Below are 22,382 nucleotides of genomic sequence, written 5' to 3' on the forward strand. Positions count from 1 at the left end.
TAATTTCGTAACAATGTAATAAATACAAAAATCATATCTTTATTATATGTAATATATAAACAAATAAATAAATTATACTATAATCAATTGTTTGCATTCTTTTCATTCCACAGACGTTCACACATCTCTGTCACTTTACGGCGAATAATTTTACCCGATGGTGTCTGAGGTAATTCATCGACAAAATAAACACCACCACGTAAATTTTCAAAATCTTGCATTCGCTTAACAACATGCTGGCAAATTTCCGACTCATCAATCTCGGTATTCGAACGTTTTATAACACATGCCGCTGGCAAGAAACCATGGACGCTGTGTGGAATACCCACAACACATACATCAGCCACTTGGGGCAGTTCACTAATGACTTTCTCAATGTCCGACGGTGAGAAATGGAAATTATTATATTTGCGAATGTCGCATTTACGATCCACCAAATAAAGCTTTCCCTCATCATTGAAATATCCCACATCTCCGGTGTAGATCCAACCATCAGCATCATATTTTTCTTTGGTTGCAGTGGGATTACCATAATATCCGGCCCAGGGTAATGGTGTGCGAACACATAACTCACCCGATTCATTGGGACCCAGGCAATTTCCATCATCATCGATTATTTTCACTTCAACATTGGTCAACAAAGGTCCAAGCGTATTGTCGGGGGAACTTATCGTCGAAGATATTCCGTTTGTTTCAGTGGAACCATAACCGGGTAAACATAAAGCATTCGTTGCATATTTTCTAAATTTCTCAGTTAAAGAATACGAAACGACACTGCCTCCAATCATGCAAGCCGTCAGACTTGACAAATCACTGCTAGCAATTTTATGCGACGAAACAGCCAAGGCAATTTGTGATGGTGGACCTAGAGTAATGTTGACCTTGTAGCGCGGTACAATTTCCAAAAAATCATCTACATTAAATGGTTTCGAGGATATTATGCGTTTAGTTCCACCAATTGTACCCTCTATGAGCGTGAAAAGTCCCGATGCCCAATACAGGGTGCTAAAGCAAAGCATTCGAGTATCTTTGAAACTCTCTCTGAAAAAGATAGACAACAGAAATAAATACATGTCCTTAGTAAATAATGATCAGGAGATAAAGAAGTTTAGGTATAACAGTGACAAGTTGTTTTTGGTAAAAAATATATGTCGTCTTTGGCGACAGAGATACACCAGGACTGTTTTTCATTAATGTCCTTTTGATAGTTTATTGTAAACATTCCATTGTACTTTTACAAGGGTGTAGAACAGCTGATTGTTGTGCCGTCACTTTGTTGTGAGTTTTATTTTATGTCGGAGTTGTGTTTTTTGGCAGAAAAATGTGAAAAATAAAAAGAATAAAAGAATGGAGGACAAAAAAAATTTATGAAAAAAGTGTAATAAAACTGAAGCTAAAAGGTAGACTTACGACGACGTTATGATGTTTTGATGTGTTTACGATATTCAAAAAAAGACATTCACACTTCGTTGTAAAAAACCCTGCTACATACAGTACATTAACAAGAGTTGTAAATCTACCACCATGAGTGAATACGCCTAATAATTACGTATGTATATTTTTGGAAATTAATTTGCGAGACAATTGAAGTTGTGTCTCCGACCTTACCTACTTTTTAGGACCCAAAGACCTGACCACGCCCACTTTTTAAAATATTATTATTATTTTATATGATAAGCCCCCACTGTTATTCCTAACTCCAATTGTTAAACCCTCAAAATCTTTTAAATACAAAATACTTACACAGGAAATGGATAGTATATAAAACTGGCATGTGATACACAAACGCCTTTAGGTAATCCAGTTGTACCGGAAGTGCAAACAATAAACGCCGTTTGGTGGACACCTTCTTTTAAAGGTGGTACCCTAAACAAAACAACAACAAATAATTATTTAAAATCACTGCAACGAAATAATTCTTAACACTTACCTAAATTCCATTGGATTGACATCTTCGTAATCTACAAAGAATTCCATAACACTGGGAACACCTTTAATATGATTAGTCATTGTAAAGATTTTTGTTCCACCCAAATCACATTCGTCCAATGCTTGACGTACTCGCTCATACAGCTCACCATCGCAGAACATCATGCAAGGTTTTGTCAGTGAATAGACATGTTTAATGCCCTCCTTGTCAAAGCTAGGATCCAAGGTACTTATGGTGAGACCAGCGGCCAATGCACCGAACACCAATGGCGCAATATAATCCGTATTACCAGCACATAAACCTATCATGTCACATTGTTGCAATTGCAGTTTTGCGAAGTGTTTGGCAACTTGTACACTTCGCTTGGCAATTTCCAAATTCGTGAGCTCCTTACCGCTTTGATAGCAAACCTAATAATAAGAAATGATAAATTAAATTTGAAAATAATTTAATACCAGTAATATGACTAAATACAGATGCGAATAAATAATCCCAACCTGCGACAAAAATCGAAAAATCGATATCGACAAATTTCACTGACAATTCAGCAAATTGCCTCTTAACATATCATATTTTAATATTCCAGAAATATTTTTGTGATTTATAACGATACATAAGAGGTGACCCCCCCCTTATTTGGCTTATCTTGAAGTAGAAGTAGCATATATAGAATATGTCGTGAAATTTTCAAGTCGATCGAACAATATTGCCTGAGATAAGAGCTTTGGAAGGGAAAAATTTATTGTGTTTTGAATGCGACATGAAACTAAAGACTGTTTTACTCGAAATAACATTTTGAAATCGGTGCCAAATCTAGCTCGAAAACCAATGAACCGATTGTCATAAAATTTTGTGAGGTTATCAAGGACATCAAAATATAGTCCTTAATCGTTCAAAAAAAGTTTTTTTCCGTTTTATGATAAGAAAACATCAGTTTTGTTAAGCCAACAATTTCGACTAGATATTTATGTTCTAAATGAGCCCAAAAAAAAAAATATATGACGGTCGGTTAATTAGTTTTAGAGCTATATTTGGTACCGCAAAACGCTTTTACAAGAAAAGGATTTCGTGGACGGCCATTTACCACAAAACCCAATAATGTTTTTTAACAATAAAGTCAGATACTAAATTAAGTTTACGAAAAAAAGTGTAGCTGTATATATTTGCGAGTTAGAAGATCGAAATGCTGTACGAAAAAAATCCTTATTAAACAGCAGCGAACAAAGATATAAATATAGAAAATATAGATAGAAACTTCAAAGAATCTGAAATCTGACGGTACCGTTAAATGGGAGCTCTGCCAAAGCCTGGACCTATGTCCCACTTTTGGTGGGAAAGTTTCCCGATCAATGAAAACTCCAAATACCAAATTACAGCCCATTCGGGATGAAAATATAGATACAAATTTCAAAATACCTGAAATCGGGAGGGGTGTAACGTGACAAGTTGAGCACGTACATAAAACCAACAACAGCTACGCCCTCTACAACTACCACAACAACAATAGAACCGGCCAACAGAGAATAGCAAGGCCCACTAACCAACAGCGTCACAACCTGTCAATCCACACACATTGTTGGGTTCGCTTGCATTTCTGTGTGATATGTGTGTTACAGTGCAATATCAGGCAAGCGACAGCATAACACCTGCAGAGTAATTCCCAATTGCACTGTGCGACTGTACACACTAATATTTATTGGAGAAAGACAGGCTTGCTCCTGCAGGGAGCCAGCCATACGGGCTTGAGTACAATTGTTGTGTTCATAATCCGCCAAACCACACGCGAGTGTTAAGAGGTTGGAAAGTATTTTTGAGAGCTACCCCCTTGCGCGGTGGCTAATACATACACTCCACCTTCGGGTGTTGTTCCACACCACCTCCAGGTGTTGTTCCAGTCCACCTTCGGGAGTTGTTCCGCTTCACCTTCGGGTGTTGTTCCACTCCACCTTCGGGTTTTGTTCCACTCCACCTTCGGCTGTTGTTCCACTCCACCTTCGGGTGTTGTTCCACTCCACCTCCGGATGTTGTTCCACTCCACCTTCGGATGTTGTTCCACTCCACCTTCGGGTGTTGTTCCACTCCACCTTTTAATGTTGTTCCACTCCACCTTTGGGTGTAGTTCCGCTCCACCTTCAGGTGTTGTTCCACTCCACATCCGGGTGTTGTTCCACTCCACCTCCGGGTGCTGTTCCACTCCACCTTCGGGTGTTGTTCCACTAGTCAGTACGCGTAGTATTCTGTAGAGGTTAATTTAGAACTAACACAAACTAACCGCGACCCGAACCGAGTGCTGAATCATCGAGTGGCCGAACGCCTACAACCATACGAACACCGAGTGGCCGAACACATACGAACCCTGAGTGGCCGAACCCCTAACACCGAGTGGCAGAACACATACGAACTCCGAGTGGCCACACATCTACTACATGAATCACTGAATGTCCGAACCCAGAACACCCAATCACCGAGTGGCCGAACACATACGAACTCCGAGTGGAAGAACATCTACAACACGAATCACCGAATGGCTGAACACTGAAACCTAAACACCGAATCACCGAGTGGCCGAATATCTCCAACACGAATCACCGAGTGGCCGAACACATACGAACCCCGAGTCGCCGAAAATCTATAACACGAATCACCGAGTTCCCGATTATCTTCAAATCGTCTACTACCGAACAGCGAATCATCGGGTTCCGATTATCTTCAAATCGCCTACAAGCGAACAGCGAATCACCGAGTTCCCGATTATCTTCAGATCGCCTACTACCGAACGGCGAATCACCGAGTTTCCGATCATCATCAAACCATTTACTGAATCCAAGTTGCCGATTCCCCAGCCAATTATCCTTCTTATCGTATTTAAACATCAGTAGATTATAAATTAGTTTTATATCAATAAATATCCGATTTAACACCCAGGAAAGGGAAATTACTCGTCTTATTATTCCGTAAGGTTTAGTGGGCCCTTATAGCGACCCTGGACACGACTAAGTCTACTCCAGCCTACGACAAAACCACGTTACAGGGGCTACAACAAAAAACCTGGACCTATGTCCACAATTTTTAGTACATAGGGTTTATGACTACTGGCAACCCCAAAAACCAATTTACAGCCAATTCAGACCGAAAATGTAGATAAAAGCTTAAAAATACCTTAAATGGGGTGGTAACGCCCCAGCTAGATTTATAAACTTTTTCATGATGAGCAAATTCTCCTTCGACCTTCTTGAAGGTATCAGTTATTTCTTTTACTGACCGTCCCATGGTGTCAATATCGTCAGCATAAGCAAGTAACATGTGGCTATTGGTGTATATGGGGCCATTTCTTTTAACGTTTCCATCCCCTATATCTTTTCCCCGCAGAATGTTGAATAGGTCACACGACAGGCTATCTCCGTGTCTGTAACCTCTTTTCATCCTGAAAGTTCGTAGAGGTTCTTTCCCATTTTAACTGAGAACCGTCTATCGGTTTCTGGGAGTACCGAATGCAAACAGAGCTTGGAATACCTTTGAGCTTATGGGGCTGTCACAAGATACACTATAATCGACAAAAAGATGGTAAGTGTCTGAAAACACCAAGAATTGACGTTGGGTGCTTTTCTGTAGAAGTGGAAGAAAAGCTTAGAACCCGAACCAAAGAAATATTGTTTGGAATGCAATATTTCTCCCAGATTGGATTGCGTGAATAAGAAAAGAAAAGAAAAACACAGGCAGATTCAGGATGTGTATTTGAACAGAAAAATGTTCTTTTTATTGAAAGAAAATATTAGTAGAAAATTACGAAAGCAGATTCTTACCGAATGACAGGATGGTTGAATAGCAAGTGATTTTGTTGAACATAAAGAAAGCAAGAAAGTCCGAGAAAGCACAGACGACAGAACACATACATGTATGTGTAGGTGAGCGGTAGTGCGAAGAAAAATAATTACATAGAAAGTCAGAAAGCCTGAGTTGCCAAAAGCCAAAATGGGCAACTATGACACAGGACTTTGACATTAACAGTGTTGATCTGCATCTCTTGGGTCTTTTTGAGGATTTGCCAGGTCTAAGGCTGCATTGGTATGGTCCAATTACATCGTTGACCACAGGCTTTAGTCGTTCGAACAATATCCCTGACACTATCTTATAAGCAATAGAGAGCAGACATATGTCCTATAGTTGGAGCACACAGTACGCCAGATGGTGTTAACTAGTTCATGCATTCACCTTATTAGCGTGTCGCCCCCGGTTTAGAACGGCTCGGCTGGTGAGCCATCGGCCCTTGCTGCTTTAGTATTCCTTAGGGGTAGTTTACACTATATGTAAATGCCATATGACATGAACTTTTCCATCGTTATATATTCGCTAATATGTGCAATATTGGAGATTTTCCTTACGCAATTTACTCTGAGCGTCCACACCAGCAATAATGTAATAAAACTACGTCTCCACATTGCCTCCGTGGGTAGATATGGAATGATTTTATTTTGTGTCATATGACATTTACATATAGTGTAAACTACACCTTAGCCAATTTTCTGTTATCTTTACCTCATCTTGGCCGAGCGGAATACATTCAATAACATCTTCTGGGATTGGATCTGCGAAATGTTCGTCGTCTTCGCTGGTATTGGATACAGTTTTGAAAAATGCACTTTCCACATCCTGAGCACACTATCTGCATCTGTTACCAAATTGTTTCCTGGTCTCCACAGGTACATCTATACCAAAACCATCAGTTTGATAGAATTTTCGGACTTCATTCTGGCTCCTGTACATCAGGATTTTTCACGCTCCCAATTTTCCATTTCTCTCTTTTTCCTGTGGAAAAGACATTTCATGATTCCTTTACTGGGCGGTACGCGTTGCTACTGATGAAAGAGTAATCCTATATGCCACATTTTTCTCTTCGATAGCAACACGGCACTCCTGGTCATATCATGGGTTCACTGTTGGGGGTTTCTGTTTTTCAAGTATGGAGTGAGCAATACTTAGCCGCTGTACTGATATGTTGTCGCGACGATGAGTGTGCTGTGGCTATCTGTTGTGATTGCAACTTTCGAGAAAACGCAAATAGGTATCATCAAAAATAATTTTATTTTTTTTTTTCTTAAGTAGTCTCCAGCAGGATTTATAATCTTTTTCATGCGCTAAACCAATTGTTGAAGCACTTTTTCGACTCCGATTGAGTCACTTTCAATACATGGTTTTTCAACGCTTCAACAGCATCTTCTAGCGATGAATCCCGTTGATCAAAGGAAGTCATTGGATGTCATGTCATGGCGGTACGGCGGATGACCCATCAATTCCACGCTTTGTCTGACAATTTATTTATTTATTTAAGTGTTTATTTATTTGTTAATACCTTTTATTACGTATATCGTTAAAGATTTTCATATAAATATCACACAACTATAATACAAAAATGGTAGAATACTTTTATTAAGATTTTCATTACCATATGACTATTCCTTTAATATTCTATTTTCTTTATTATATTATTTATTATTATGTATTTCGCAATTATTCAGCGCAGTTTTGCTTTAATATATGGTAAATATGTAGATGTATGTGTTTACCTGGCCTATATGTTCCGGATTTTCTAGTAATTTCATTAAAACAACCGAAGCAATTGATTCATCCGGATTAAATTTTAATTCTTGAGTTGGTCCTCGCCATATTTTTGTTATAGGGTCATACGTAGTTTTATTGGTGTGAACCTCAACATTTTCCGACATATTTAACTATGATATCAACGGTATGGCTACTAAATCAATTCTGTTCAGTCTTAGCTATTTTATAAACTATTATTACCCCCCAAACAACGTGAACACAAGTCTACAGAAAATGTTTCGAGACAAAAGCGATAAACATGTTCATGGCATATTATTACAATATGTAGAGGAGACCTTTCGAGATTATGTATTGGAAATTTTGCTCAGATATACCACACTGTTCTGTACCGGTTAACACCTCAACGCAATATTCGCAATATTCGCAATATTCGCAACATTTTCTGATTCAGCGATAAGAAGGAGATCCCTTAAAGCTTCGCTAAAGTTATGAATGTTCTTGGAATATTTTTGTTACTAAACTTTATTTGATTTTAATACTGTAGACTAGTATCGCCCAAAAATGACAATCATCATTTCGATGTTATCTTACAGTTCAAAATTAAAACATCGTTGCAGAGATAAATAATGTTGGAATCATGCCTTTAAGCACTTTTTATTATTTTTAAAACATCGAACCCGGCAGAGATAATGATGGGTCAATTTCTAGATCGAATTTCATTTATGTGTTTGTACATATGTGTTCTATTGTGATAAGATATGAATGACGTATACATTACACTGTGCAACAAAATTCAATTTTTTTCAAAATTATGGGGAAAACCCGAGTGCATTATGAAAGTAGAGCTAAAAATATGAGACACGTGTATCGGCGTTTTTAAAGTTTACGTCGGAAAGTAACCAAAAAAGGCGGGGCAAGTTCCGCCCATTTTTAAATTTTTCGAAATATCTTGGAACCCTTGCATTTCAGGTATATAGTGTCTTTGGCAACTTTACTTAGTCCCAATTTACATTGGGCGAGTTTACTTGCGGCAATTGTCATTTTGTAGGAGAGAGAGGTGAGGCATATGGTAACCCTTTGCCTCTCAGCCCCCTCTCTCACCCACGAACTGACAATTGCCGCAAGTAAACTCGCCTAATGTAAATTGGGACTTAGGAGGGTGTGGGAAATATTTTTGTTAAACATTTTAACCCTCATGCGGTTCATCAAAGGGGTCTTTTTTGTTCTTTTTTTGAAAATCTTTCAAAAACTCATGAAAAATGTGTTCGTATCAAATCCGAATATTCTACAGAATTGTTCGCCATAAAATTTTACTATAGGTCTCAGAATACACCAAATCTGTAACTCTTGTCTAATCGCCAGGAATCTCTAAAAATGAAAAACACGTTTTAGGGTTAAAGTCGGACTTCATCTGAGTTTATTCAAAAGTGTCCCACAAAACATAATTTTAGAGGGATGATGTCAGAGACAAAAATATTCTTCGTCAAATTTCACCATAGGTTACCACAGAAGTGAAATGTCTATTTACATTCTATAGCATGAAAATATCAGTATCAATTTTGCTGAAAAAAACGCCGATACACGTGTCTCATATTTTTAGCTCTACTTTCATAATCTACTCGATTTTCCTTGTAATTTTTTTGTTGTCGCACAGTGTTATTAGGCAAATATAGTTGTACAATGACCTTACAGTGATATCAATAATTTAATCTAAATTCAGTAAGATGTATATTAAAACATAGACGGGTTCGACTTTATGATATTCTAGTGGTTCCATGTTCTCTTTTTCAGGTTTTTGCATAAATACGAGTAAAATGAATACTTACGAAGTGAACATTTTGGACCAAATCGGTTGATAGTTGCTTACTTTACAAAAAACATTTGTCCTATAAGCCGAACTAAGAAATAATTTCTACTGCTCTCTATTTGTTGCTTTACTCTTGTTATTCGGAATATCGTGATTTTGATTTCGATGTTTACACCATCTATAACTAGAATAACTAGTTATTCTATGGCCACCAGAAGTTGAAAATAAGCTAAAAAAACATATCGTCTGCTCCGTCGGAAAAGGTCGTAAGTCCCTCTCAATAAATTTTTCAGGAGGAAGAAAAAACATTCCAGCGCATTCTGTATTAAAGATTTTATTATGGTGGTAAAGGCAGTATTTTTCGTTTATTTATTCCGCTTTAATACCTGTACTTTGTTTGATAAAATTCCGTCACGTTTGGGAGATAATTGGATGTCTTTGGACTTACGACCTTTTCCTTGTACAGTTTTGTATTTTTGTAGGGACTTACGACTTTTTCCTACAATTTACGGACGTTTTTAAAATAAAATATTTATACTTTACAAAACAATGTAGAAAGGGTATTATAAGTTTGTTTTGTTCAATATTCGTGTAGCATCGCGAAGTATTCGTCGTAGACCCCCTCCCCTTGCCATTTTTTCATATCTTGACGAGATAAAGCGATCTAGCTATGTGTGTCCTTCCATCCATTAACAATTGTAATAAAACTCCAGGCCTCAATTTTGGACCGATCATCACGAAATTTTGTGGAGAGGTCAGGTTCCGACCAGAAGTGCCCCCATTAGATGTTAGTTATGATCGAAAGGTGTGAAATGGACCAAACCCACAATTTTTACCCGACTTTGTAGCTGTCCTGTAGATCGCAGTGATATTCCGATCGGCTAAACCGATGTTTTTGAAAATTTCAGAGAATATACAAGGAACAACCGATGTGAAAATAGGCTTTATATTTTTTGAATTTCGGAGGGGCCTGCCCCCACTTTTTTAAAAAAAAAAAACATTTTTTGCTAAAGTTATGAAAGTATCGGTCAGAAAATTAATTTGCAAGGTAACGGTGGTTGAATCTCCGACCCTTTTACTTCTAGGATGTTTGTATTGACGCCTTCATATACCCCCCATAGAACGGTACCTCCCGATTTCCGGTATTTTGAAGGTGTGGCCTCAATATTCTACCGAAATGGCTGAAATTTGATATTTATTCTTCGTTTCGGGTATGCAACTTTCTCCCATAAATTTGTCTATATAGGCCCACGCCTTCATATAGCCCTAGTCGGTGCCTCCCGAATTTCAGTATTTTGAAGGTTAGCCACATTGTTTTACCGAAATTGCTGAAATTTGGTATTTAGTCTACTTCACTTGCATATCCCAACTAATTTGCGATGCAAAAAAAAATTAATTGACATAAGAAAAGGTAACATAAACTGTTTCAAGGGCCAGCAACGTAGACCGGTTCGGCTAATATTTAATATAAAACATGACACGTTGTACTTACGACCTTATATTTGTGCCTTACGACCTTTTCCTTCAATTAAATTTCATGATTAATTCCGTTAATGTACATGGTTTCTTAGCTACATTCAAATCCCAAATAGTGTCCTTTTTGTCTTCCCAAGTATTTCTGCCCTAAATCACTGCATCTTTTGTTTTTGTCTGCAAACCATGTAGAATCTTCAGCATGTAATGTCTTCGTGCGTTTAGGAAGTTATCATCAAGCTTTCAGAATCACCGTGAAAACCATAGGTAACTAGACCCATGACTAGACCAAATTCATATTGCTCTTTGTTAGCAAGAACCATGATGTCTTCTTAGTTTAATAATATTTCAAGCAATTATTATTTTAGAATCATTTAATAATATATACATTGCACTTACCCGTCCGTTAGAAGGTATTACTTTATTGAATTCAGAATACAAACTAATCTCGTTACGAGTATGTGAATAAATGTCCCTAGAGAAACCACAAATTACCAGTTGATAAAGTTAAGTAAGATATACGACAGTAAAAACAGTAAACATTTTGATTTTTTCTAAAAATTTGTCAATATATGAGGTATTTGAACACATACAGCATCCCAATTTGTATCAATGAAAAGGCCAGAAGTCCATCTTTCATAATCAGTTCGCTTATAGGAGAAAATGGATTTCAAATGTAAATTTTCGTTGCAATTTAGAAATTATGACATTTTTGTTCAAAAGTTTGGTCCACAGGCTCCGCCAAATATCATCCGATTATCATCCCAAGGTGTAGGCTAGTTCTTTACATTGTACCCCAACCATGGATAACGTTAAACATAATATCTGAACTACATTAGCTGTAATATTCTTTTAAAGTATACATTTTCCTGTGGACTTACGACCTTTTCGTACTCAAATTTGTACGTTTTGTGGACTTACGACCTTTTCCGACAAGGGCAAAACACATAGAAAAACGCGACATGCTACCATTTTCATTGTATCATACGACGTGTTTTGACTTCTACTATCATCCTGTAACAAAAACTCGATTTTCAAAAAAAGTGGACTTACGACCTTTTCCGACGGAGCAGACGATATGTATATTATATTTTTAGAACAGTTGAGGTGGAATTTGTTTTTAGTTTCAACACACTGCATATTTTTATTTTATATTGCTCTCTGCTGGATCTGATCACGCGAACTTCGGATTTGTAGCCGAACATACTATACACTGTGCCACGCGTACTAATGTTCGTTGTTCGGGTTGTTTCTTTATTTTTTTAACAAAAAAAAAACTTGTACGCCAAAAAAAAAGTTGAATGCAAAGACAAAAATTTTGGTTTTCCCCCATACCGTCGATGTTTCACAACTATCCTTACAATTGGGTTGAGTGAGTTCTCTTCAAGAAAGTCTACGCACTGATGGATGATGAGGCAAATAAAGAAAAATAAAAGACAGCACTAAACAAAATCTAATACTGACTTCAAAAAATACTTGTTGAAAGGAATATGAAGTGGCAATGTCAAATGTTTTCGTTTTTGCCCTCAGCTTATGTGAATTGAGACATTCGTCTATCGGCTACACATCCGTCATCATTTTCCACAAAAACTATGTATTTATATTTGCCAACAAAATTATAGAAACTTTTATGATATTTACTTTAACGTTTTTGGCCGTTGCATATGAAAGCGTTCGTTTTGGTAATAAAATGTATTTCGACAAAACAACGTTGTGTATCAGATTGAATGCAAAGGTAACAAAGATGAAAGCTGTAATAGAATATACATAGGGACAACAAAAAGAGCGCTTAACATAAGAATGGGGGAACATAAAGGAGACATTGAAAAACAAAAAGCAACAACTGCCCTTTTTCCTTTATGTTATCGGAAAAAATAGTAAAAATTAGTAAATTCTTGCAGCACTGGAACAGACCATATGTGTTAGTAAATCAGAGTTGTATTGGAAGACAAACTGTCTGGTGTAAACGCCTAGTTACGCACATATGATGTGCGGCTATAAGCAATGTTGAAATAAACAAGTAATAACGGCGTTAAGTTCGGCCGGGCCGAACTTGTTATACCCTCCACCACAAGCTGTATTGAAGTAAAATGGAACAAATAGCTTTTTTGGTTTATGAAGAAGACTAAATACCAAGTTTCCGAAATCTCGGTACGATAATGTTGCTAAAACCTAAAAAATACCGAAAATCAAGACGTACGCTTCTATGGGGAATATAGGAAGACGTGGACCTATACTGATAATTCTCGTGTATACCTATATCTACAAATTTCAGGTGGAAAGTTTTGTACCCACAACGAAGACTGAATACCAAATTTCGACCATTTCGGTGGAATATTGAGTCCACATCCTTCAAAATACCGAAAAGTGGGATGTACCGTTCTATGGGGGCTACATGAAGGCGTGGACCTACACCGAAAAATTTCATAAGGAAAGTTTCATGCCCCCAATAAAGACTAAATACCAAATTTCAGCCAGTTCAGGGGTATATTGAGGCCACAACCTTCCAAATACCGAAAATCGGGAGGCACCGTTCTATGGGAGCTATATGAAGGCCTTGAACTATACCGACAAATTCCTTGAAAATACCGAAAGTCTGAAAGTACCGTTCTATGGGGGCTATATGAAGGCGTGGACCTATAGCAAAAAAATTCTGGGAGAATATTTTGTACCCCTAACGAAGACAAATTTCAGACATTTCGGTGTGATAAGAAGGCTAAGACCTTCAAAATACCGAAAATCGGGTGGTACCGTTCTATGGGGCTATATCAAAACGTGGACATATACCGAAAAATTTCATATGGAAAGTTTAATACCACAAATGAAGACCAAATGCCAAATTTCAGCCATTTGGAGGTACCGTTCTATGGGGGCTATATGAAGGCGTGGACCTATACTGACAAATTTCTGGGAGAAAATGTTGTACCTTAAACGAAGACAAAGTACCAAATTTCAGCCAATTCAGTGTGATAATGAGCCTAAAACCTTCAAAATACCGAAAATCGGGTGGTACCGTTCTATGGGTGCTATATCAAAACGTGGACCATTATAGCCCAATTCCAATACCAAACATCCTAGGAGTAATAGAAACTTATGTACCAAATTACAAAGCTCTATCTTAAAAATTGCGTTCTGTATTTTGATTTCAACAGACGGACGGACGGACATAGTTATATCGACTTAGAATTTTACCCTGATCAAGAATATATATACAGTCGGACCTCGATTATCCGTGATGGTCGGGACCGGAGGCATTACGGATAATCGATTTTCCCGGATAATGGAGGCAATGCTTTTATGCAGTTTTTGAACATATTTTGAAGTAAAAATGACATAGTATCGTACAATAATATGAAAATCTGCAATTTTTTAAGTTTGTTACGGCAATCCACCAAAAATTTTAAAATATTCTTAATATCATCATCATCACTAGATTCTCTGAATTGACTTTGTCCCATGGTTTTTGTGATACCATAAATACACAAATTGTGTAATACGGGAGAATTTCTAGTTTTTGTTTGTTTACCTTTTGTGTGCTTAATCAAATTAATTTGAAAGTGTTCTTTTAATGCCGGGTAATGAAGTTTATAACGAAAAATAGAGAAAATGGAACAAAGCCCAACATATCCTTTCTATCACGGATAATGGAGGTTCCCGGATAATCGATTCACGGATAATCGAGGTTCAACTGTACTTTATAGGGTCTACGATAAATATTTTGATGTGTTACAAACGGAATGACAAATTTAATTATACCCTCCATATTATGGTGGAGGGTATAAAAAGTGAGTGTCATTTCAAGTTCGGGAGAGAAAACATTACAATTTTTTATTATTTTTGTTATCCTTCACTCCCAGTGGATCATAGGGCATATACCACACTGTTATATCGAACTCTGGGGGGCGTTGCTTGACTGACGTCGTTCCCTCAATAGTTTGCGGCTTGTAGTTCTGCGTCGATCCTCCTTCTGCACGTTTTAGCTGGTACACCAACAGGCCGGCCTCTACCCTGGAGATTCCAACGAAGCGCTTGACGAGCAATGTTTTCGACAGTTCTTCGTACCGTGTGGCCTATCCAAAGCCAATACCATTGACAGACCTGAACGGGAGCTGCAATTTGATTGGTGATGTTCAATTGTTCAACATTCCGCATGCGGTTCAGACACCAACTGTTAAAAATTTGCCGCAGACATTTATTTGTGAAGCTTTGTAGACGGGCATCGCATCCAAAAAGAAAGAACCGGTTTAACATTCGAATTATATATACGAAGCTTGTGTGATGAGATTTGTCGGGATCTCCAAATAGACTGAAGCATGCCGAAAGCAGCCTTTGCTTTATTTAATCCAACGTTGATGTCTTCTTCAGCTCCACATTTTATCGTTATTTGGCTACCAAGGTAATTAAATTTGTCCACCCATTCGATGTCAAAATCGTCAATGCGTATGTGTGAATCAGAGTTCGCTCCAAGGACTTTTTGTTTTTGAGATGTTGATTTCGAGCTCGACTGAACGCGACTCTTTTTAATGGAGTTGATATTTTCCTACAGGTGACAAGTTACTTGTCTCAGTAGATGTACGTCATCAGTGTATTCCAAGTCTTCCAGATCTTTAAACGGTGTCCACTGGATTACACGTCTGCAATTCAAAGCTGAACGCATTACATTGTCGATCGCAAGGATAAAAAGTATTGGTGACAGAATACACCTTGCCTTACCTCTGTTTGATCTCAAAAGGATCTGATAATTTTCCATTATACACACCTAGGCTGAGTATATTTTACTGTCGGCAAAATCGACTGATTATTTTTATACCTTCCACCCATGGTAGAACAATATAAGGTGACAGAAATACCCAGCTGATTTAACTAAGCTGTAATGTTAGTGTCAAATTCCATATTTTCGTTACATGTTAGGAATTTATATTCTTTGAGCAAAAAATATATCATTCAGAAAAAACTATTTCCCATAAAGATTTCTTCATATCAATGACATGTAACCTCCTCCACTAGTCTCCGGACATTAAAACGCCGCTTATGAAGGCGGGACAAAATTCGTTAAAATGTGTGGTATTTCGTTAAGTTTAAAACAAGTAAAAAAGCATTTTCATACCCTCCACCATAAAATATTCATTCCTGTCCCCAACTTTAAGTGAGTACGTTAAAATGTCAGGAAAGAATGTTATGGTGCCTATATCTAACTGTTGACAATTTTTAGTGGGCTAGAAATTGGGAGGTACTGTTATATAGGGGTTATAATAAAACATGGGCCTATGTTGACAGTTTTTGATGGGAGCCTTTAATGTCAAATAACTCCTAATTCGTTTAAAAAATTTAGCTAGAATCCTCAAAATATCGAAAATCGGTACATAACGTGGGAACTTCAAATGTCATTAACAGCTAGTTCGGAGTTATCTGGGCTATACGAAAATATGAACTTAAATGAACAATTTTTGTTGCAGAATTTTTGTTGACTTTTAAATTTACAGAAAGTTCGTCCAAAAAATAAAGCTAAGGTACGGAAAATCGGGAGGTTTGTTTTGGGGCTATACAAAAACATGGACCTACGTTCGGTTAAACATTTTAAGTAAAATCCTCAAAGTACCGAAAATAGGGAAGTATCGTTATATTGGGGCTATGTTGAATATTGTTGATTACAAATTACAGTTAGTTCTGTTAAAAATTGTAGCTAAAATTGCCAAATTACTCAAAATTGAGAGGTACCGTTACATGGACCTATGTTGACAATTTTTGATGGAGAGGTGTTGTGACCACTAAGAACTTCAAATGTCAAATTACTGCTTGTTCGGTTTAATATTGTAGCTAAAATCATCAAATTACTGAAAATCGGGGGGTACAGTTATATGGGGGCTTTCTTGACAATTTTTGGTGGAGAGGTGTGGTGACCACTAAGAACTTCAAATGTCAAATGTTCAAATTACAGATAATTCGGTTAAAACCTGTTGGTAAAATTCTCAAAATACCTGAAATCGGGCGGTAACGTTATATGGGGGCTATTCCAAAACATGGACCTATGTCCACTAGTTACATAAGTTTATTGATATTTAAGAACCCTAAATGTCAATTGATAGTTAAATCGGTCTGAAAATGTAGATAAAAACGTCAAAATGCCGTAAATCGGGGGTACCGTTATATGGGGGCTATACCAAAACTTGGACCTAGGTCCACAACTTTTGTTATATAAGTTTAGTTACACTTAAGAACCCTAAATGTCAAATTATAGCTATATCGGTCTGGAAATGTAGCTAAAAACGTCAAAATACCGTAAATCGGGGGTACCGTTATATGGGGGCTATACCAAAACGTGGACCTATGTCCACAAGTTTTGTCACATAAGTTTATTGACATTTAAGAACTTCAAATGTCAAATTATAGCTAAATCGGTCTGAAAATGTAGCTAAACCCGTCAAAATACCGTAAATCGGGGGGTACCGTTATATGGGGGCTATACCAATACGTGGACCTATGTCCACAACTTTTGTTATATAAGTTTATTGACTTTTAAGAACCCCAAATGTCAAATTATAGCTACATCGGTCTGAAAATGTAACTAAAAACGTCAAAATACCGCAAATCGGGAAGTACCGTTATATGGGGGCTATACCAAAACGTTGACATATGTCCACAACTTCTAATTTATAAGTTTATTAACACTTAAGAACCCTAAATGTCAAATTATAGCTACATCGGTCTGATAATGTCGCTAAAAACGTCAAAATACCGTATATCGGGGGGAACCGTTATATGGGGGCTATACCAATACGTGGACCTATGTCCACAACTTTTGTTATATAAGTTTATTGACTTTTAAGAACCCTAAATGTCAAATTATAGCTAAATCGGTCTGAAAATGTAGCTAAACCCGTCAAAATACCGTAAATCGGGGGGTACCGTTATATGGGGGCTATACCAATACGTGGACCTATGTCCACAACTTTTGTTACATAAGTTTATTGACTTTTAAGAACCCTAAATGTCAAATTATAGCTACATCGGTCTGAAAATGTAGCTAAAAACGTCAAAATACCGTATATCGGGGGGTACCGTTATATGGGGGCTATACCAAAACGTGGACCTATGTCCACAACTTTTGTTATATAAGTTTATTGACACTTAAGAACCCTAAATGTCAAATTATAGCTAAATGGGTCTAAAAATGTAGCTAAAAACGTCAAAATACCGTAAATCGGGGGGTACCGTTATATGGGGGCTATACCAAAACGTGGACCTATGTCCACAACTTTTGTTATATAAGTTTACTGATACTTAAGAACCCTAAATTTCAAATTATAGCTAAATCGGTCTAAAAATGTAGCTAAAAACGTCAAAATACCGTAAATCGGGGGTACCGTTATATGGGGGCTATACCAAAACGTGGACCGATATAGCCCATCATCGAACTTGACCTGCCTGCAAACAAAAGACGCATTTTCCCAAAATTTCAGCGTCCTTTCTCTATTTTTGTGGATGCTAGAGTGATTACCACAGACGGACGGACGGACGGACGTGCTCAGATCGACTTAGAATTTTACCCTGATCAAGAATATATATACTTTATAGGGTCGCAAATGAGTATTTCAATGCGTTACAAACGGAAAAACAAACTTAATATACCCTCCATACTATGGTGGAGGGTATAAAAATAAAGCCCTTAAGGCCTGCGTACATAAGCTGCTCTGCCTGATAGCTTTGCTTTTCTGCTTCATTTTTGACATAATAAAAATAAAAGAATAAAGAAGGCCGAGGAAATTTCGAACTGGGTTGCCCTTTTCTTTTTTATTCTTTTATCAGAAGTAAGCAAGGTAAGCAGGCAAGGCAGCTTATGTACGCAGGCCTTAAAGGCCTGATTGCCTTGCTTTGCTGCTTCAATAAAAAAATAAAAGAACAAAGAAGGCCGACCCAATTTCCAACTGATGGCAACCCAGTTCGAAATTTCGTCTTTATTCTATTATTTTTATTACGTCAGAAATGAAGCAGGTAAGCAAGGCAATCAGGCAAAGCAGCTTATGTACGCAGGCCTTAATAAACATGTGCTTTTCTGATTTCAAAAACAAAAGTTTCAAACACCTTCTCATTTTTCAATGATTTTCCAGCGACCCCAAACATTTTTTCACGAATTCTACTTTTGGCGAAAAATTATCCATTTAGGGCAATGATATGGAAACATTAAAATTGAAAATGGTGCGAATTTTCATTCATGTTTTTCAAAATATTCAAACAAAAGTTAAAAATGTTAGTTTTTTAAATTCCAATAATTTATAGGCATTTCCTTGGTTTGTTTACATATAACGATGACACTAACATTACAAACAAAAACAAATGTCTATGTGGTTGTTATTGAATTGTATTTGTTGTAGTATTTACTTTACCTTGTTTGTTCTACCATACCTCCCACTCATGGTACAATAATATAGATGATAGGACAGGTTCGAAAAAATTGTGAAAAACAAGGCCTGGGAGTATTTGCTTATTCTGTCAGAATTAAGAGGTCTTAATCAGGTCTTGTCGAATAACCCAACATGCTATTCGATAACAAACTTGTTCAGTGAAACAAAAACAAATGTCTATGTACATGGTGTAATAATAAAAGGTGTAAAGCATGGCTAGACTATCAAATTTGATTGCCAAGTCGATGAACCCCTTACGTACGTGTGTGCTTGATAAGTGTGTAGCAAAGTATTCAATCAGCCTTCAATCTGCAATCGAAATCTTCATATTTTCCTCTAAAAATTAATGAACTTAAATTTTTTTTATTTCTTCACAAACACAGTGTTCTTTTTTACCAGAATTGCATTTTGACAATTTGAAAATAAACCACATTCATCGGATTGACTGGGTTTCATTTTGAAAATCAAAACTATTTTGATTTTCCTCAATCCATAAAATTCACACACACATTCTCATATTTTGAAAAATGCACACATACTACTACAAATGTTGACATCAAAATTTGATAGTGTATGGGGCGCCTAAGTGACAATCATACGGTTTTGAACTTTTTTATATACTGAATTGTCAGAATATATTAGGATCTACCCCGAATATTCCAATATTTAATAAATATATGTACTTCCAAAATGTTCTATTCAGTGCCGCATAATAAATATATGAAGTGTAGAATGTATCACTTTATGTATAGAGTAATTTCGATGCTAATTGAAATTAAATTTTAAATCTTTTCATGTATTTCCTGTAATTTTTTCTGAACTATTTTGGAAATACCCTAGTATTCAAATGTTGCCATTGGCATTTAATTCCCATAAAACCATGTTGTTATTGTAATATTGTTAGTTGTTGTAATTCATGCAAACACCTTCCTTCTTACAACGTGGTCTATGTGGTTGTTGTTGAGTTGTATTTGTTGTAGTATTAACTTTACCCTGTTTGTTCTACCATGCCTCCCACCCATGGTACAATAATATAGAAGATAGGACAGGTTCGAAAAAAATTGTGAAAAACAAGGCCTGGGTGTATTTGCTTATTCTGTAAGAATTACTAGGTCTATTCGATAACCCAAAATGCTGTTCGATAACAAACTTGTTCAGTGAAAGTGAAATGAGAAGTAGTTGCAAGTACTAGCAAGAACTTGCAAATCTTTTTTAATCGAAGTTATGGAACAAGCCTAATATAAATGAATTTGCAACCGGTTGTACTGACTATTTGATGGATCATAAACTAAAAACGCGAGAAATTAATGGGAGGCCAAGTTTTCTTTACAGTGTCTGCTTTTGTATATGTCCAAAAGTTTGTTTCACCACAATGTATACAAATTGTTTGAAAGAATAAGCAAATCAATAGAAAAAAATTTAAACAGCTGTTTGCTATGGCCTCCCTTGTAATAATTGTACCAAAATTCTCAAAAAATGATTTCCTGTTGCACGAATGAATGGCCTTTTGCCTATTAATGACTAAAATAACTTTTATTCCATTTAAATTTTAAACAAGTAAGAAAAGCGTTAAGTTCCACCGCGAACTGTATTGAAGTGTATTCATAGGAACAATGAGTTTTATTTCGTTTATGAAAGTACTAAACTCTTCCTTTTATTGCAGGAGTAGTACGTATATCTCAACTGATAATACTCCCTTCAAAAATTGGGCAAAACCGACTAGACCTAAACCTGGATATTCTGGATTTGGATAGTTAACAGAAAGAAATAGACATTTTAGTACTACATTTTCGAATGATTCCGCGAAAAGTGTATGGAAATCCTTAAGAAAAGAGGGAATAATTGGTGGTGATAGTTCAAATATCGATGTGAATGCTGAAGAGTGTAATGATTTTTTTATTGCTCCGCCTATCACAAATCCTCCTCAACTTGAATTTCATCAACAGGAGCAATATAGAGATAATGAGTTCTCCTTTACTACAACTAATAGAATAGAAGTTTGGAAAGCAATTTGTGCAATTAAATCTGGTTCCATCGGCTCCGATGGCGTTTCTCTAAAGTTTCTAAAAATAGCTTTTGATTCTATTTCAGCACACATTGTCCACATTTTCAACTATATTATTATGACATCAAGATATCCCCTTTCCTGGAAAGTAGCAAAAGTTATTCCCATACCTAAAGTCAAAACTCCCCAATGCCTTTCTGATTTTCGTCCCATTAGTATACTTCCAGTATTTTCCAAAATTTTAGAAGTTATTCTCAAAAACCAAATTTTTGTTTATTTAACAAACCATAACAAATTGAGTAATTACCAGTCGGGCTTCGTTCGAGGACACAGTACCACACCGCTTATAGCCAAAATAACGGATGATATTAGAGCAAATATTGATCAAAAACGACCTACATTTCTAATGGCATTGGATTTCACGCACGCTTTTGATTCCATTTGTCATGAAACTCTTCTGCATAAAGTTTTCGTAAACTTTACGTTCTCAAAGCAATCATGCAAATTATTGAAATCGTATCTTGAACAAAGGAAGCAATTTGTACAGAGAGGTGAATATAAATCCAGCATTAGAGACACACATAGGGGGGTTCCTCAAGGATCAATTTTAGGCCCTCTTATGTTTATCTTGTACATGGATGACATATTTAATGTAATTAATGGTGCTCAGGGGTACTTATACGCAGATGATCTACAACTAGCAGGATCGGATGATTCGGGAATTATGTGGAACATAATGAATAACAATCTTAACAATGTAAAATCATGGTAAAATCATCTAAAACCAAAATAATGGTTTTTGATGCTGGTGGACCGAGAGAATATTCCTTAACAGTCGGTGGGGAAGTGTTAAATTGTTGTTCTTATATTAAGACATTAGGATTTTACGTCGACTGCAAGCTTACATTTGAAAACCATATTAACAATGTCATTTCGAGAATATCTTTTCTTTTAAAAAGAATTTATTGTACTAGATGCAGATTTTCTTTAAAGATCCGTAAATCCATAGCGCACTCAATATTAATACCTCTACTGATTTACGGAATAGAAATATATTCCGGAACTACCAGCTCTCATTTTGATGAGGTTATTCTTATTTTTAATCGTATCATCCGATTTGTATATAATTTACGTTTGCACGATCATGTAACGTCGTATGTGGTAGATTTTCTAGGGTGTTCTTTTGAAGAGTTTGTTAAGGTCAGA

The 22,382-nt window shown here is 36.6% G+C and overlaps 1 protein-coding gene across 1 annotated transcript; it reads right to left on the reverse strand.

Annotated features, from left to right (window-relative positions):
• Positions 1-83: 83 nt before the first annotated feature.
• On the reverse strand, positions 84-7,653 carry LOC141402970 (uncharacterized). The gene is made up of 4 exons (XM_073985097.1): positions 7,495-7,653; positions 1,931-2,340; positions 1,744-1,866; positions 84-1,041 (listed from the first exon to the last, which is right to left on the reverse strand). The coding sequence occupies exons 1-4, from the start codon at positions 7,651-7,653 to the stop codon at positions 84-86; spliced, it is 1,650 nt and encodes a 549-aa protein (XP_073841198.1).
• Between the last annotated feature and the right edge of the window lie 14,729 nt (positions 7,654-22,382).

The sequence above is a fragment of the Musca autumnalis genome, unplaced genomic scaffold, assembly GCF_047663935.1.
Source record: "Musca autumnalis isolate F117 unplaced genomic scaffold, ASM4766393v1 scaffold_4, whole genome shotgun sequence".
NCBI lineage: Eukaryota > Metazoa > Arthropoda > Insecta > Diptera > Muscidae > Musca > Musca autumnalis.